The sequence below is a fragment of the Ovis canadensis genome, chromosome 26 (genome assembly GCF_042477335.2).
Source record: "Ovis canadensis isolate MfBH-ARS-UI-01 breed Bighorn chromosome 26, ARS-UI_OviCan_v2, whole genome shotgun sequence".
Lineage (NCBI taxonomy): Eukaryota > Metazoa > Chordata > Mammalia > Artiodactyla > Bovidae > Ovis > Ovis canadensis.
The window spans coordinates 29,223,628-29,241,571 of NC_091270.1; the positions used below are offsets into that span (position 1 = coordinate 29,223,628).

The window sequence follows — 17,944 nt, forward strand, 5'->3', positions numbered from 1 at the left end:
CCGTTTCTTCTTTTTTTTAACTCAGGTACGCCTGGAATGGCCCACTGACCTAGCCATTAACCCAATGGACAACTCCATTTACGTGCTGGATAATAATGTCGTTTTACAGATCACTGAGAACAGGCAGGTGCGCATCGCCGCCGGGAGGCCCATGCATTGCCAGGTGCCGGGGGTGGAGTACTCCGCGGGCAAGCATGCAGTGCAGACGACCCTAGAGTCCGCCACTGCCATTGCTGTGTCCTACAGCGGGGTCCTGTACATCACCGAAACCGACGAGAAGAAAATTAACCGGATTCGGCAAGTCACCACCGATGGGGAGATCTCCCTGGTCGCCGGGATACCGTCAGAGTGTGACTGCAAAAACGATGCCAACTGTGACTGCTACCAGAGCGGAGATGGCTACGCCAAAGATGCCAAGCTGAGCGCACCGTCCTCCCTCGCCGCCTCCCCGGATGGTACGCTGTACATCGCAGACCTGGGGAACATTCGGATCCGGGCGGTGTCAAAGAACAAGCCTTTACTTAACTCTATGAACTTCTACGAAGTTGCCTCTCCGGCTGATCAGGAGCTCTACATCTTCGACATCAACGGCACTCACCAGTATACTGTCAGCCTAGTCACTGGCGATTACCTGTACAACTTCAGCTACAGCAACGATAATGACATTACCGCTGTGACCGACAGTAACGGCAACACCCTTAGGATTAGACGGGACCCGAATCGCATGCCAGTCCGAGTGGTGTCTCCAGATAACCAAGTGATATGGCTGACCATAGGGACAAACGGATGCTTGAAAAGCATGACCGCTCAAGGACTGGAGCTGGTCTTGTTTACTTACCATGGCAACAGTGGCCTTTTAGCCACTAAAAGCGATGAAACCGGATGGACAACATTTTTTGAGTAAGTATATCAAAATTCTACTCTGATTATAAAATATTGTATATGATAATGTAAGATAACAGTATGATCCTTTTTCTGCCTTTTTTTTGGTTTTTATTGAAGTATAGTTGGTTTACAATGTGTGTTTCAGAGCAAAGTGATTCAGTTGTGTATATATATATTATACACACATATATTCCTTTTCAGATTCTTTTCCATTATAGGTTATTACAAGATACTGAATATACTTCCATGTATTATACAGTAGGTCCCTGTTTATCTGTTTCATATATATAATAGTATCTATGAGTTCAGTCAGTTCAGTCACTTAGTCGTGTCTGACTCTTTACAACCCCATGAATCGCAGCACGCCAGGCCTCCCTGTCCATCACCAACTCCCGGAGTTCACTCAGACTCACATCCATCGAGTCAGTGATGCCATCCAGCCATCTCATCCTCGGTCGTCCCCTTCTCCTCCTGCCCCCAATCCCTCCCAGCATCAGAGTCTTTTCCAATGAGTCAGCTCTTCGCATGAGGTGGCCAAAGAACTGGAGTTTCAGCTTTAGCATCATTCCTTCCAAAGAAATCCCAGGGTTGAGCTCCTTCAGAATGGACTGGTTGGATCTCCTTGCAGTCCAAGGGACTCTCAAGAGTCTTCTCCAACACCACAGTTCAAAAGCATCAATTCTTCGGCACTCAGCCTTCTTCACAGTCCAACTCTCACATCCATACATGACCACAGGAAAAACCATAGCCTTGACTAGATGGACCTTAGTTGGCAAAGTAATGTCTCTGCTTTTGAATATACTATCTAGGTTGGTCATAACTTTCCTTCCAATGAGTGTCTTTTAATTTCATGGCTGCAGTCACCATCTGCACTGATTTTGGAGCCCAAAAATAAAGTCTGACACTGTTTCCACTGTTCCCCCATCTATTTGCCATGAAGTGATGGGACCAGATGCCATGATCTTCATTTTCTGAATGTTGAGCTTTAAGCCAAGTTTTTCACTCTCCACTTTCACTTTCATCAAGAGGCTTTTTAGTTCCTCTTCACTTTCTGCCATAAGGGTGGTGTCGTCTGCATATCTGAGGTTATTGATATTTCTCCCACAATCTTGATTCCAGCTTGTGTTTCTTCCAGTCCAGCATTTCTCATGATGTACTCTGCATAGACGTTGAATAAGCAGGGTAACAATATACAGCCTTGACGTACTCCTTTTCCTGTTTGGAACCAGTCTGTTGTTCCATGTCCAGTTCTAACTGTTGCTTCCTGACCTGCATACAGATTTCTCAAGAGGCAGGTCAGGTGGTCTGGTATTCCCATCTCTTTCAGAATTTTCCACAGTTTACTGTGATCCACACAGTCAAAGGCTTTGGCATAGTCAATAAAGCAGAAATAGATGTTTTTCTGGAACTCTCTTGCTTTTTCGATGATCCAGCAGATGTTGACAATTTGATCTCTGGTTCCTCTGTCTTTTCTAAAACCAGCTTGAACATCTGGAAGTTCACAGTTCACATATTGCTGAAGCCTGGCTTGGAGAATTTTGAGCATTACTTTACTAGCATGTGAAATGAGTGCAATTGTGCAGTAGTTTGAGCATTCTTTGGCATTGCCTTTCTTTGAGATTGGAATGAAAACTGACCTTTTCCAGTCCTGTGGCCACTGCTGAGTTTTCCAAATTTGCTAGCATATTGAGTGCAGCACTTTCATAGCATCATCTTTCAGGATTTGATATAGCTCAACTAGAATTCCATCACCTCCACCTGCTTTGTTCATAATGATGCTTTCTAAGGCCCACCTGACTTCACATTCCAGGATATCTGGCTCTAGATGAGTAATCACACTATCGTGATTGTCTGGATCTTTTTTGTACAGTTCTTCTTTGTATTCTTGCCACCTCTTCTTAATATCTTCTGCTTCTGTTAGGTCCATACCATTTCTGTCCTTTATCATAGTATGTCCTTTATTTATAGTAGGTATAATAATAATATAATCTTAAGGGCAAGTGAGATCCAGGTTTTGGGGGGACCTGAAACTTCTATAAGTTGGGGATCCCTTTTTCTGGAGAAGGAAGACAAAATTAGGGTCAGGGCCTTGGAAGAGACTGAGGCAAGTGGGGGGTCCTTAAGCTTAAGTTTCATGACCATCAGAGTCAGTCTACCTCTGCTTAAAGATTAATATTTTGCTTCACGTAGGCCTAATATTATATTAGCAGCAAACTTTCATGGAAACATACTGCAGTCTTGGTTTTAGGCATAAACTTTTGGGGTTTATATTTACCCATGTGCTAAAGCTGGCTATGTTAGTAGTCACTGAAGGAAAACTGGTTTTTTTTTCAAACTTTTAACTTTTCATTTTATGTTGAGTAAGGGCTTCCTTCCTAGCTCAGTTGGTAAAGAATCCACCTGCAATGCAGGAGATTCCAAGTTCAATTCCTGGGCCAGGAAGATCTGCTAGAGCAGGGATAGGCTACCCACTTAAGTATTCTTGGGCTTCCCTTGTGGCTCAGCTAGTGAAGAATCCGCCTGCAATGCAGGAGACCTGGGTTCGATCCCTGGGTTGGGAAGATCCCCTGGAGAAGGGAAAGGCTACCCACTCCAGTATTCTGGCCTGGAGAATTCCATGGACTGTAGTCCATGCAGTCACAAAGAGTCTGACACAACTGAGCAACTTTCACTCCCTCATAGCTGGTTAACAATGTTGTGGGAGTTTCAAGTGAACAGCAAAAGGACTCAGCCATACATATACACATATCCATGCATGCATGCTAAGTCGCTTCAGCTGTGTCTGACTCTTTGTGACCCTATGGATTATAACCCACCAGGCTCATCCATTCTCCCCCAAACTGCCCTCCCATCCAGGCTGGCACATAACATTGAGCAGAGTTCCATGTGCTTATACAGTAGGTCCTTGTTGGTTATCCATTTTGAATGTAGCAGTGTGTACATGACCTTCCCAAACTCCCCTGAAGGGAAACTTTAAAAACATTTACAATGAACTTGGCTGATTCCATCAGTACCACATAAAGAAAGGCTTAACTTTTTTTTTTTTTTTAACTTTTTATTTTGTATTGAGATATAGCCAGTTAACATTGTTGTGATAGTATCTGGTGAACAGCAGAGGGATTCAGCTATACATATACATGTATCCATTCTCCCCTAAACACCCCTTCCATTCAGACTGAGACAGGCTGAACTTCTTATAATTGGTTATTGGAGAATCTAAACTCCACTTGAAAGAACCTTAGCACTAAATGCAAATCAGAAATAGCTGGTCATTCTGGAAGCATATGAAAAAGGAAAAGGAGCATCCAGCCAGGCTATTCTACTAAATTTGTGGAAGAATGGCCCAGCCAGTGTGCTCTAAGAACAGTCACATTTTGTGGACTGTGTAAAATCACTTTCCATTACTTGTTCATTCCACTGACATTGCACAAAGCATAAGGGGAAATTAGACGTGCAGAGATGGCATGTTGACAAATGCAAAATAGTCCTGGAAATGAATACCGAGATCCTTAGTATGACTTCTACAATGAAATGCTGGAGCAAATGTACTTTCTGTAGGAACACACCTCTAAAATTATAATAAAAGTCAGTAGAAAAAAATGACCCAATATACAAATATTTTCCATGCAACTTCTCTGGAATAGAACCTGCACATTGAGGCTTAGTTGTTCTGTAGCCTGGACCCCTTTTCTTTTTTGACAGATTCCCTTTTAACAAAATGAATGTTCCCCAGCAGCCTGATTTTGTCAGAGGAACAAACCTTTTCAATTGAATTACATTAAAATTCTGTTCTTAACATTCCTTTTGCTCATTTTGGGATCGCAATAGGAAAGGAATAAATTGGAAGTTAATGGCAAGTACTTCCTTTGCACCATTTTCAAAGAGATAGCAGGCTGTATTGCCAAAGAGACAGCAGAAGAATACAGCAAAAGTGCCCCCATCTGATGAGGCTGGGCGGGAGAGCTGCTCTGATGATAAGATCTTCAGGAAATGATGGCGGCATTGGTAGGGTTTCGGTTTAGTTAAAAGCATGGGGGAAAATAGAGAAATAAATTTGTAGTACAGTCTAGGACTCAACCTCTGCTCTGTGGGCCATTCTTGAATGTGTTCTTATTTGCTCCTGGGAATTGACAATGCACAGAAGTTCGTCACGTGGGTTACTACTGATTGAACTTCTGCAACACATGGACGGGCTCACTAATGACCTCGGATGAGAAATGGGCATACTCCACTTGTGAAGTTGTTGTGGGATAGAATAAACAGATTTGGAGGGACTTCCTTGGTAGTCCAGTGGTTAAGACTGCAGACTTCCAATGCAGCGGGTGTGTGGGTTCGATCACCAGTAAGGAAACTAGCATCCCACACGCTGAGTGGCATGGTCAAAAAAAAAAAAAATCAAAAGCAATGTTTCTATTAATTTTCCTCTAGATGTTTACAGCAAAGACATGATTAAAACATTTTCAAGAAATATTTATGCACTTGGCAAAACAGTGGATTACCATACAAGACAGGGGAAAAAAACAGAGAACTTAACCTAAATAATTCAGAACCATTATATCAGAATGACAAAGGACTTTTTCTTATAATATATATAATTATAATAATATAATCATAGCATAATGGTATAGTATATAATTATATAGTCTTTTAATTTAGCTGTGAATGAGGAAGGGCCCACCCTTTGAAGTGTGAAAAACTGTAAAACACATTTCTCCAATACTTTGGAGGATTCCTTGGCGTTTGTCATTATTAGTGAGCTGGCAGATCCCGGAATCCTGGTTCATGTCTGTAATACATCCCCTCATATTCTGATAGTACCGCAAGTCTAATTTAGACCTTATAAGGGTTGTGGTTGTTCAGTAGCTAAGTCGTGTCTGACTCTTTACAACCCCAAGCGGACACCAGGCTTCTCTGTCCTTCACTGTCTCCCGGAGCTTGCTTAAATTCCTGTCCATTGGGTCAGTGATGCCATCTAACCATTTCATCCTCTCTTGCCCCCTTCTTCTCCTTCCCCCAGTCTTTCCCAGCATCAGGGTCTTTTTTAGTGAGTCGGCTCTTCGCATCAGATGGCTAAAATCTTGGAGCTTCAGCTTTAGCATCAGTCCTCCCAATCAGTATTCAGGGTTGATTTCTTTAGGACTGACTGGTTTTATCTCCTTGCAGTCAAAGGGACTCTCAAGAGTCTTCTTCAGCACCACAGTTCAAGAGCATCTGTTCTTTAGTTCTCAGCCTTCTTTATGGTCCAACTCTCACATCCATATATGACTACTGGAAAAAACATGGCTTTGACTGTACAGACTTTTGTCAGCAAAGTGATGTCTGTGCTTTTTAATACACTTGGTTTGTCATAGTTTTTCTTCCAAGGAGCAAGCGTCTTTTAATTTCATGGCTGTAGTCACTGTCCACAGTGATTTTGGAGCCCAAGAAAATAAAAAAACAAATCTCATTGTTTCCATTTTTTCTCCATCTGTTTACCATGAAGTGATCTCCTTGGAAAAGACTCTGATACTGGGAGGGATTGGGGGCAGGAGGAGAAGGGGACGACAGAGGATTAGATGGCTGGATGGCATCACGGACTCAATGGGCGTGAATCTGAGTGAACTCCGGGAATTGGTAATGGACAGGAAGGCCTGGCGTGCTGCGATTCATGGGGTCACAGAGTTGGACACGACTGAGCGACTGAACTGAACTGAACTGATGGGACCAGATGGCATGATCTTGGTTTTTGAATGTTGAGTTTTAAGCCAGCTTTTCCACTGTCATCTTTCACCTTCATCAAGAGGCTTTTTAGTTCCTCTTCACTTTCTGCCACAAGGGTGGTATCATCTCCATATCTGAGGTTATTGATATTTCTCCCAGCAGCCTTGATTCCAGTTTGAGCTTCATCCAGCCCGGCATCTCACATGGTGCTCTCCGCATAGAATTTAAATAAGCAGGGTGACAATATACAACCTTGATGTATTCCTTTCCCAATTTGGAAACAGTTCATTGTTCCATGTCCAGTTCTTACTGTTGTTAAAGATGTGATTGGTGAACATTTTTTTATAGAGAAGAGTCTGATGAAGCCTATAGCTGGCTCCATTGGAAGTGTATGCATGCGTGCTAAGTTGCCTCAGTAGCGTCCAACTCTTGGCAACTCCATGGACTCCTCTGTCCATGGGATTTTCCAGGCAAAAATACTGGAGCAGTTTGCTGTGCCCTCTTCCAGGGAATCTTATTGACCCAGGGGTGGGACCTGCATCTCTTAGGTCGCCTGCACTGGCAGGCAGGTTCTTTACCACTAGTGCTACCTGGGGAACCCTCCATTGGAAGACTACCATGTAAATATTTGCTTTCTGAAATAGTTCAGACCTTTCCATACCAATAGTTAGTGCTGAAAATATTAACACTTCTTGCTTTTGTTGTTGATTTTTTAAGAATGTATGTACCTATTATTACCTATTTACTGTCTTTTGTTTTATAAAATAAGGACTTCCTCAGTTGACCTCGTTATTAAATAATTAACAAAAAATTAAGACTCCATATTGATAGCACTTTCTTCTGAAATGTTGGGGGTGAAGAGTTGAGAACAGAAAACGTTTCCCGTCCAAATACTGTTAAAGTATATTGCTGCCCCTGAGAGCAGGAAGAATGGCTCCGGGAAACAAACCCAAATTCTAAACTTGAAATTCTTCACCAGCATGATAGAATGACTTTTTAGGGTTCACAGGGAATTTCCAAAGCAAAAGAACTTTTCATTTCAGAAACTGGAGGTACCGTCTTCTTCTGGGCAGCAATTTCTCTCCATGTTATTTGTTCTTTTTGTATCCCTACCGTGATTCCTTAAGAAGTGTCCAGCATTCTTAGACACACTACAGATGGTCTGGTAGGAAGACAACAGCAGGTGTCAGGTCGTTGATAATCCAGCTCTGAGATCCCTGAATTAGACTAATATGTGTCATGAACAGAAGACTTTTTCATTGCTGATGAATAAACCCTCTTTCCTCAGACCACCTCTTCTGTTGACTTGCTGTCCATCTAGCTTTGGGGTCCCCTTATCTGATGACCCTGTGATAAGGCTGGTTATCCCCTTCTCTTAGTAATAGGGATTCTTCTGTGCTGTTCTTCATACAATTTTAAAACAATTATCCCACGTTATGTTTCCATAGCTGGAGTAATTCCAGGGAGACCCAAAAGATCTTACCTACTGGAAATATATTATTTAAAAAGTTCATAGCCAGAGCTAGACCTCACTTCTTACACTCGAATGCACACAAAAACAGACCCAGTGTATTGAGTTGGGCAATAGAATAAATTATTTAATAGCTAATGGCATTTCACAGCTCTCTGCTTGCTTACCGCATAAAATCAAAGCGTGTGGATATATCTGGAGGCACTCTGTCAGGTTAGAGAAGACATCATGGGGAAAAACTCTGAGTTCTGGCTGATATGTACATGCACACTGCCGAGTTGGTAGCAGTTTTCTGTCATGGGACTTTGAATATTTGGAGCTTTATATATGAGGGGTTGACTCTGTGGTCTGTCATGAGTTCTATTCAGATTCAAGGAGCAAATAAATGAGTTTCCACTCTTACATGTTTATGTAGGTATATATGGGTCTCTGGCCTCTCCTTAAGGTGCTTTATTGTCCTTTTTTCAAACTTAGCAATTTCAGAATGAGCCTCTCAGTTCATTTCTTTATAATGAACATAACTCTGTGCCCGTGCAGACCCACGGCTGCCACTGACATCAGTTCTGATCATCCCAGAGAAGATGGAAAACGGAATCTCAGAGGAGAGAGAGGCGGTGTAAATAATACCTGGACTTCATGTCCAAACTAGTGTGCAGATAGCGCAGATAACCTAGGAAAACTTTCTGGTGATTATTCCAGATCAGAAAAGATGAATCCAGTCTCCTTCACAGTGTTGTTCAGCCGCTCAGTTGCGTCCGACTCTGTGACCCCGTGGACTGCAGCATTCCCGGCTTCCCTGTCCTTCATCATCTCCCAGAGCTTGTTCAAACTCATCTCCATTGAGTCAGTGATGCCATCCAACCATCTCATCCCCTGTTGTCCCCTTCTCCTCCTGCCTTCAGTCTTTCCCAGCATCAGGGTCTCTTCCAGTGAGTTGGCTCTTCACATCAAGTGGCCAAAGTATTGGAGCTTCAGCTTCAGCATCAGTCCTTCCAGTAAATATTCAGGACTGATTTCTTTTAGGATTGACTGATTTGATCTCCTTGCAGTCCAAGGGATTCTCAAGAGTCTTCTCCAACACCAAAATTCAAAATCATCAGTTCTTTGATGCTCAACCTTCTTTATGGTCTAACTCTCGCCTCCATACGTAACTATGGGAAAAACCACAGGTTTGACTAGACGGACCTTTGTCAGCAAAGTAATGTATCTGCTTTTAAACATGCTGTCTAAGTTGGTCATAGCTTTTCTTCCAAAGAGCTGCTGCTGCTGCTAAGTTGCTTCAGTCGTGTCTGACTCAGCAATCCCATAGACAACAGCCCACCAGGCTATCCCATCCCTGGGATTCTCCAGGCAAGACACTGGAGTGGGTTGCCATTTCCTTCTCCAATGCATGAAAGCGAAAAGTGAAAGTGAAGTCACTCAGTCATGTTCGACTCTTCACGTCCCCATGGACTACAGCCTACCAGGCTCCTCTGTCCATGGGATTTTCCAGGCAAGAGTACTGGAGTGGGTTGCCATTGCCTTCTCCCTTCCAAGGAGCAAGCATCTTTTAATTTCATGGCTGCAGTCACTGTCCACAGTGATTTTGGAGCCCAAGAAAATAAAGTCTGTAAACTGTTTCCATTGTTCCCCCATCTATTTGCCATGAAGCGATGTAACCAGATGCCATGATCTTGATTTTTGAATGTTGAATTTTAAGCCAGTTCTTTCACTCTCTTTCACTTTCATCAAGAGGCTCTTTAGTTCTTTACTATCTGCCATAAGGGAGGTGTTCTCTGCGTATCTGAGGTGATTGATATTTCTCCCAGTATTGACAGTGAATCACGTCTAAATAGCCAGACATCTGCGTCAGTCTGTACAAACTGAGAGAATAACCTTTCCCTTGGTAGGCATCTGACATCCAACCCTAAAAACTCAAACACTGAAAAACCACATTTCATTGCTGTCTCTGCCCAAAACTGCATTAACAACAAAGCTGCCCACTTTACAAACACATCTCTAAAAATGGTACCCAATTCCTTTTATTTTCCTTTTTCTTACTTTCTTCATGGAAAAAAGCATTTACTGCATTAAGTGTGATTTTAAAAGATTTAATCAGCAGATTACTTAAATTCATGGGGAAATGTTATGGTTGATTTCCATTTTTTGCTATTTTAATTGTTTAACAATTTTACATTAAATTTTTAACCAGTATGGTTAGTCCCGGGGACATCAGTAAAAAAAAGAAAAAGAAAATGTGTAGACAATTGAATAATTATACATTTTTGCACATTTCAAACATTAACCCTTTAAATCTTTGTACATTTCAAACATTAAGCCAAACGCTACTATTGCTACTAAGGCAATACTTTTTACTAATACTTGATTTAGTATTAGTCCTCTGCAGTCTAGTTTTAAGAAATCATTCATTCTGTCCAGGTTTTAAAGCAGAAAGGGAAATGGAGAAATTGTGTGTTATTCAGATTATTTGAGAAAATCCCAGAAAAATTAAAAAATAGATTAATCTGTCAGATTAGTTTCAGCTTGTCTCACAATATATATAATAATAGAAAATGTTGCATATTTTCTCACTATAATTTGCAATGTGTCAATAGTGGCAAGCCTCCATTAACTTTTTTGGTGTGTTTTATCTAGGCAATTAATGCTCCATAATGGTTCAGGTAAATGCAGCTTCTCAAAGTGTCAAATTCCTTCCTTAAACTAATTACATAGCTGTCTAAACCGGATGATCCAATAGCATCCTATCTGAGTGTGTCAGCAACTTCCCTAATAGGGTGATCTTCAGATGATTTACTCTGAGACCAAGTTACATACTCCAGCCATTTTAAAGGGTTGTTTGATAACAGGGCAAGAAATCTACACAGTGACAACCAGTGAAAGGAAACTTTATTATTTTATAATCCCAGAACTGAAGATGGACAGTTGGTGTATTCCAGAGACTGTCTGGCATCTCTGACTCGTTCTGAGGATATCAAAATAAAAGCAACTTCAGCCTCCCTCCCTCCTGGCTACCCTCACTTCTCAGCCTCCCAGAGGAGGCCCCTTGCCTGCGTTCCAGGATCCTAGTTTCACATTGTCTTGAGGCATCAAAGCAAGCTAATACGGACACTGTTCTCTTCTGTCCTCTGCCCCAGGGCTGGGGGAGGAGACCTAGGAAGGAGATAAGATGACTGGGGATATCATCATCTCTGACTCCTCTTAGCATCCCTCTCTTAAAAACACACATACTCCCAGACAGATTTCCTAGACCTCAGTTCATCCCCAAATTCAGCCAGTCTAGCGGTTCTTAGAGTCGTTGTTCAGTCACTCAGTTGTGTCTGACTCTTTGCAACCCCGTGGACTGCAGCTCGCCAGACTTCCCTGTCCTTCACTCTCTCCCAGAGTTTGCTCAAACTCATGTCCATGGAGCCAATCATGCCATCGACTCAAAGTGAGACCTTCAGAGGTACGAAGCAAGGTGAGCAAGCCAAGGTGGGGTGTTCCAGGCCAGAGCCAAACATTTACTCGGGAGGCAGAGCATGGCAGGCTTTGGAAAGAACATGCAGCTCAGAATAACAGGAGCATAGAGTATGTGTGGGAGTAGGGAGGTGAGTAGAGGGAGATCATAGTTCTGATGCGGCAGGGCTTATTCTCACCACCTGGCGATCGCAGTTAGACAGGGCTCCCATAAAGGAGCTTTCCCCAGGGAAGCACAGTGCTCCATCTGACGACGACATAAGGGTGGACTGAACGTAGAAAAGTAGGAGGCTGAAAAAAGGGGGAAAGGGGAGTTAGGAGACAGTAAATCTAATTGAGTAGTGAATGTCTGACCCACAGTTGGGCGTGGAAATTTCAGAGAAAGAGGTAGGCTAGTCATCAGGAAATGAAATACAGCTTGAGGACTTAATGCACGAGGGGAGGGAAGAGAAAATCCACTGACCTAGGGACCAGGTGGGTAGGAAATACAGGGAAGATGCAGGATGGTAGAGAAAGGTGAGCTCTGATTTGGAAGTTATGATTTGAGAGACCATAGTCCAGCCCTGCATGTGGTCAAAAATGGCTGGTGAGAACTCAGGGTGAGGGACTAACCTGGTGGTCCCGTGGCTGGGACCCTGAGCTCCCAACGCAGGGGACCCGGCTTTGATCCCGGGTCAGGGAATTAGATCCTGCATGCTCCAACTGAGACCCAGTGCAGCCAACTAAATAAAAAAAGAAAAAAAAAAAAGAACTCTAGGTGAGTCAGTTCTAGAGATATAGGCATGAGGGCTCTGGGAAAAACAGAGCCACGAGTGTGAATGCAGTCCCACTGGGAAGATCTGGTTAGGGAGGAAAAAGTATGAATATATATGAATTTACAGACATGATCCTCTTAGCTCTGGAGACAGAATTCATGTGAAAGAACATCTTTTGGTGTTTTTCTTATCTTGCCTCTTCCCTGTGATTTCTGGGAATATGCGTATAGGTAGGTAGCAGACAACTGAGTACCAGACGAATCCATGATTTAGAAACTAGTTGATTGTTCTGCTTCCTGTGATGATGGAAACGTTTTGCATCTTCTCTTCCAAATCTGATTTTTTGAGGATTGCTCACCGACAACATTTGCTCTTGAATTCAAAGAAATTATCATTTGCCTGTGAAATCATTGATAAAATATATAAACCTCAGGTTCATTCCCAGAATACTGAATTATGGATTCTTCAGGATGTGTGTGTTATAAATCACATGATGACTGTTAGGATTCAGTCCATGGCGAGAAGGTAAAATCAGGTTCTGGTTTTGCTGTTTGCCCATGTCCTCCATCAGAAATGCAGATCCAGGAATGATTTGTATCTATGCTTTTGTTATGATACAGTTGGTAATTGTGTTCTCCTTTACTGCAATGACAGAGAAGTTACTACAGATTAGCATTGTGAGAAAAGAATTGCCATACAGATGGCAAGACTGGGGGAATTTTTTTGTTTTGTTTTACTGGCTGTTAAATGATGAAAGGAAATTGAAACCAAAGGAACTCTGATAGATGGGAGGAAAAAATTCTCCCTCTGTGTCATGAGGACAGTGGAAAAGCCAGGTTGATTAAGTCTTTCTTGGGAGTCCTTACTGTGACTGGTGGCTCAGAATTTTGAGCAAGTGGCAAAAAATCTGCCTGCAATGCAGGAGATGCAGGTTTGATCCCTGGGTCAGGAAGATCCCCCAGAGGAGGGCATGGCTACCCACTCCAGTATTCTTGTCTGGAGAATACCATGGACAGAGGAGCCTAAAGGGCTACAGTCCATAGGGTTGCAAAGAGTTGGACACGACTGAGGCAACTTAGCACACTTGCATGGGGCTTCATGCCATGGGCATGCAGGATCTTAGTTCCCTGACCAGGAATTGAACCCTTGCCCCTTGCATTCGAAGCACAGAGTCTTAACAGCTGGATTACCTGGGAAGTTGCCTCCCCCTCCACACACACGCACCTTTTTTTTTTTTTTTTTTTTTGCTGTTGAATTTTTTTTTTTTTTAAGTTTTTGAGAACTTTGCTTCCACCTGAATGTATATGCAGTGTTAACAGTCTTTGGGTCTTAGCTGGTGACAGTCTTAGGCAATGTCTGTCTCAGCTAAGGAACTGCTAGGGATGTTTGAGCACAGAAGTGTTACCCTCGGGAGCAGGGGCATGGCATGGCTTAGAAGATGGATTTGGTAGCTGTGGATGTGGGGAGAGGCAGCCAAACCAACTTTGCAATCTAGGACGGCTGTAGGAGTGGAAAGATACGTGCGAGACATCATGAAGGCAAAGGAGAGTGTCAGAACTTCTCGTCTATAAGGGGGTATGAGAGAGAGGATTTCACATCAGGATGGAAATCAGCATTTTCAACTGAGATGGTCTGAGCCTCTGGCTTTCCAGGGCACTTGTCGAGAATCCTGCTGCTAAGAAAACTTAAAAAGAGATTTAAAAATATACCACAAAGGCTAAAACAGCAAGTCTAGGCAAAAACGCAATCAAAATTAAAGATGAACAAATAGAGAAACCTCAACACGGGGCAGCCCATCAGTGAAGGAGCAGAAGGTCATGGAGAGCCTGAGGGAGTTTGTCTTTTCCAGCGAGGGGCTGTTGTCAAGAGGGGTCAACCGGGAGTAAAAAGGAATGTGCTGTGTGATGAATCTGAAGCCACGAGGTTGAGGCCAAATGAGTGGAAGGGGTGCGGGGCATGAAAGTGATGTTCCAGTCAGATTCCCTGGAGCCTGTAGCGTTGTGAATTCAAAAGCTCATAAAAGAAAACCATGCCTCAAATCTACAAGCTAGGCAGGCTAGCTCTCACGAGTGAGGCCAGGCAGCGTTCCGGAGCGCCACAACGCTGCACAGGGGCAGAGACTGTGTCCAGAGGCGTGTATTTGATGAGAAGGCCCCGTTAGAACCTGGGATCAAAGCTTTTCGGAGGATGGCCGGACATCGGCTGTTGCATTGGTTTTCTGCTTTTGCTAAAGATGGGATCACCTGCCCTGTCTGACAGGCATCTCATTCTCCCTCCTTCCCCCATCCAAGGTCCCCTGGTAATTCTAATGTCTGCCATCCTTCTTGTTTCACTTCTGTTGTCCTAGCTGCGAATCCGTGCAAAAGTTCTCACAGATCCACAGTGAAATGGGAAAAAAAAAAAAAACCCATAATGATGGAGAGAATGTGTTCATAAAGCTTTACTTCTTCCTTGTCAAGAATGGTCTCCCCCTGAAGTCCTTTTTACCTGTGGCGTGGCTAAATGGCCTCTTTTTATGAAAGGATGCTGGTAACACATGAAGAATTTTCAAAACTCTCTGTTGGTTCCCAATCTTACGTTTTGTCTTGGTTTGTGGAATCGGCGAGTCTGGGGAGGAGTCCCTGCGTGACCTGTCACCCCGCCTCTGGGCTCCTTTAAGCTTGATTAAAGCCTTGCTTCTCCTAAAAACCATCACAGTCCCGAGTGGTGACCCCTGTCCAGGGCCTCCCTCCATCACCTCGAGGCCCCTACCTGGACCCTCTGCTTCAGCGGGCTCTTCCACGCCCTGACTTCAGAGCCTGTCCTTCCTTACACCTCCACACCCTCTCCCTGCCTGTTTTCTTAACTGGTCTATGTCCCGTGCCTTCCTTATCTTCCCATATTAATCCACGTCTATTTCAAGGCCCAGCATAGGTCCCCGCCTTGACATGGCGCTTGCCTGCCACCTCAGCAGGACCTCACACCATCACCTGCACTCAGCGGGCTTCTGATGCTGTTCATACCCACAGTTCCCTCATGCTGTAACTTGCCTACAAGCTTATTCAGAAACTGTAGGTGACCAGCGGGGTGGATGCCCTAAGAGTCCTTTGGAAAATAGCAGCTTTCCTGGCCAGCCCCGTGTGAGCGCTTCAGGCCTCTGAGTGCCTTACGTGCAGCCCCTGGCAAACTCAGGGCATTCGGGGCTACACTGTGGAGCTGGGCCACTAAGATGCCAGCTTAACCCTCTGTCATTCTAACCGCACTGCCTACAAAGGCTACCTGTGGCTTTATTTCCCAAAGAACCAGAAGCAAACAGGTGAGTGTCTGAATACGCAGTGCCCCGTGCTCGAAGGCTGCACGCTCGGCAACCTGTGATAGGAAATGCCTGCCCAGCAGGACAGGAACCACGGGGTTGGCCAGTGAAAGAGCAGTGGCAAGGATGGAAGAAATGCTTTCCACACGAGAAAGGTGATGGGCCCACTGTAGATTGAATGGAGCTAGGAAACATAAACCAGCAAAGGGGCAGAAAAGGGCAGGTGAGTGACAGCAGCGGGAGTGAGTCAGTGGAGTGCTGGCAAGTGGCGTCATCCGTATGAAGCTATCGTTCCCCACTCTAAGTCAAGCACTGTGATTTACAGACGGGCTCAGGGACCTGGGTCCAGTGCTGGGAAGCTCCAGGCATGGGCCCATCGTGAGATGCAGAGAGAGCGCCTGATCAAATCACCTAACCACATCAGATTTTCATTTGTCCATCTGTAAAATGGGAAGGGAGGCAAGGGTTGATGAAGTACTGAATTGCCTTTGATATAGGAGGATGCAAAAGGATGTCAGTTTCTCTTTAAAATGTTTCTATGGCTTTTTACTTCCCGTTTTATCGACACATAATGGACAGACAGCACTGTCTAAGGTGCACAGCACAGTGATTTGACTTAGGGAAGTCATGAATATCACAGTTTGGTGAACATTCATCCTCTCTTGGAGAAGGCAGTGGCACCCCACTCCAGTACTCTTGCCTGGAAAATCCCATGGACGGAGGAGCCTGGAAGGCTGCAGTCCATGGGGTCGCTAAGAGTCGGACATGACTGAGCGACTTCACTTTCACTTTTCATTTTCATGCATTGGAGGAGGAAATGGCAGCCCACTCCAGTGTTCTTGCCTGGAGAATCCCAGGGACGGGGGAGCCTGGTGGGCTCCCTATGGGGTGGCACAGAGTCAGACACAACTGAAGCAACTTAGCAGCAGCAGAAGCATCTCTTATAAATAATACATTAAAGAAATAGAAAATTTTTGCTTATGATGATAACTCTTGGGATGTACTCTCTTAACAACTTATATATATATACATAAAACATACAGCAGTTTAATTATTGGAGAAGGAAATGACAACCCACTCCAGTATTCTTGCTTAGGAAATCGCATGGACAGAAGAGCCTGGCAGGCTACAGTCCATGGTGTCATGAAAGAGTCAGACGTGACTTAGCAACCAAACAATTAACACAACAGTGTTAATTGTAATTATCTGGTTGTACGTTGCATCCCTGGTACTTATTTACCTTAGGGTGTTAATTTCTGTAAAAACACAGTAACTTTTTCTCCATCTTATGCTGTGAGAAATATAAAGCAATGCAAGAATTATGTCCTGGTTAACACTGCACTTGAGGCTGGTATGGTCAGTAATTCTATAAACCTAGGCTTGTTTGTTTCTTCAAAAGTAATAATGTCTTCAAAAAAAAAAAGTAATGACAGCAATAAGCCCTGCTGAGTTTCTTTCATTGATGCCTTAATCTGCTAGGGGCATTTGGATTGCTGGGGACGAGAGGGAGTCTCCTTTTTTATTTCAGCTCTGCCTTTTGTGGGTCCAAACAATGATTACACTTAATGGTGCATTTTCTCTCTCTCTCTCTCTCTGCATCACCTGCCTCTCCTAAGTGCCCGTTCCTGCCGCTGGCGAAGCAGCAAGGCAGATTGTCAGATCAAGTCAGTCAAACCCCTGATCTGACTGATACTGTCCCCACTGAATTAATGGGGCCTGAACGGACATCCCTCTCTCTCCTCCCAACTTTCCACCTTCCTGTCTCCACCGTGACATTGTCCTTGCAGAATTCTCTCCCTCAAATGCCTAGATGCTACTCCTAATTCCCAACTACGTTTCTCTAAGTGACACTATCAAAGCCCGCTATCCTTTTATTCCAAAATGACAGTACTTTTTATTCTACCCCCATCTCTTTGTCGCCCCATGTTTACGCCTTTTACTATTATATCTTCACTTTCCCCCTTTCCCCGTGACTTCTGTCTTTCACTATTAAGATTCTTTCATCTCCTAGTTCTGCATCCGGATTTATTTTTAGTAGGACGTGGTTCAGCACTCCATTTCTTAGGTCTTTTGTTAATGAAGCAACTTTAGTGTAAATATGAAATCCTATCTTAAATGCATTTTTGTCCCAGGGAAGTCCCTGATTTCTCATTCAATATTCACTATTCCCCGCCACCCCCCGCTTCTTTAAAGCACATTGTCATTTTTTAACTTTTCTCTGGTGCTGCCACCAGTAGAAAAGTCACCTCCCCAAATCAATATGTTAGTAAAATGTTATATCTTTAATGCATAGTTATGATTAAAGGATAGCTTTTTAAGGTACATCCTAACATTTAAATTATGAGTTCCTCCTTATATATATGCTAAGAAAGAGTTAGTGTATAA

The 17,944-nt window shown here is 43.6% G+C and overlaps 1 protein-coding gene across 5 annotated transcripts in view; it reads left to right on the forward strand.

Annotated features, from left to right (window-relative positions):
• The window catches only part of TENM3 (teneurin transmembrane protein 3), a 629,396-nt gene that overhangs the window by 580,879 nt on the left and 30,573 nt on the right, over positions 1-17,944 (forward strand). For all 5 annotated transcript variants that reach the window (XM_069573182.1, XM_069573184.1, XM_069573185.1 and 2 more), the window contains one exon: positions 26-900. In XM_069573182.1, the coding sequence (XP_069429283.1) occupies positions 26-900 (875 nt within the window). The remainder of the gene's footprint in view (positions 1-25; positions 901-17,944) is intronic.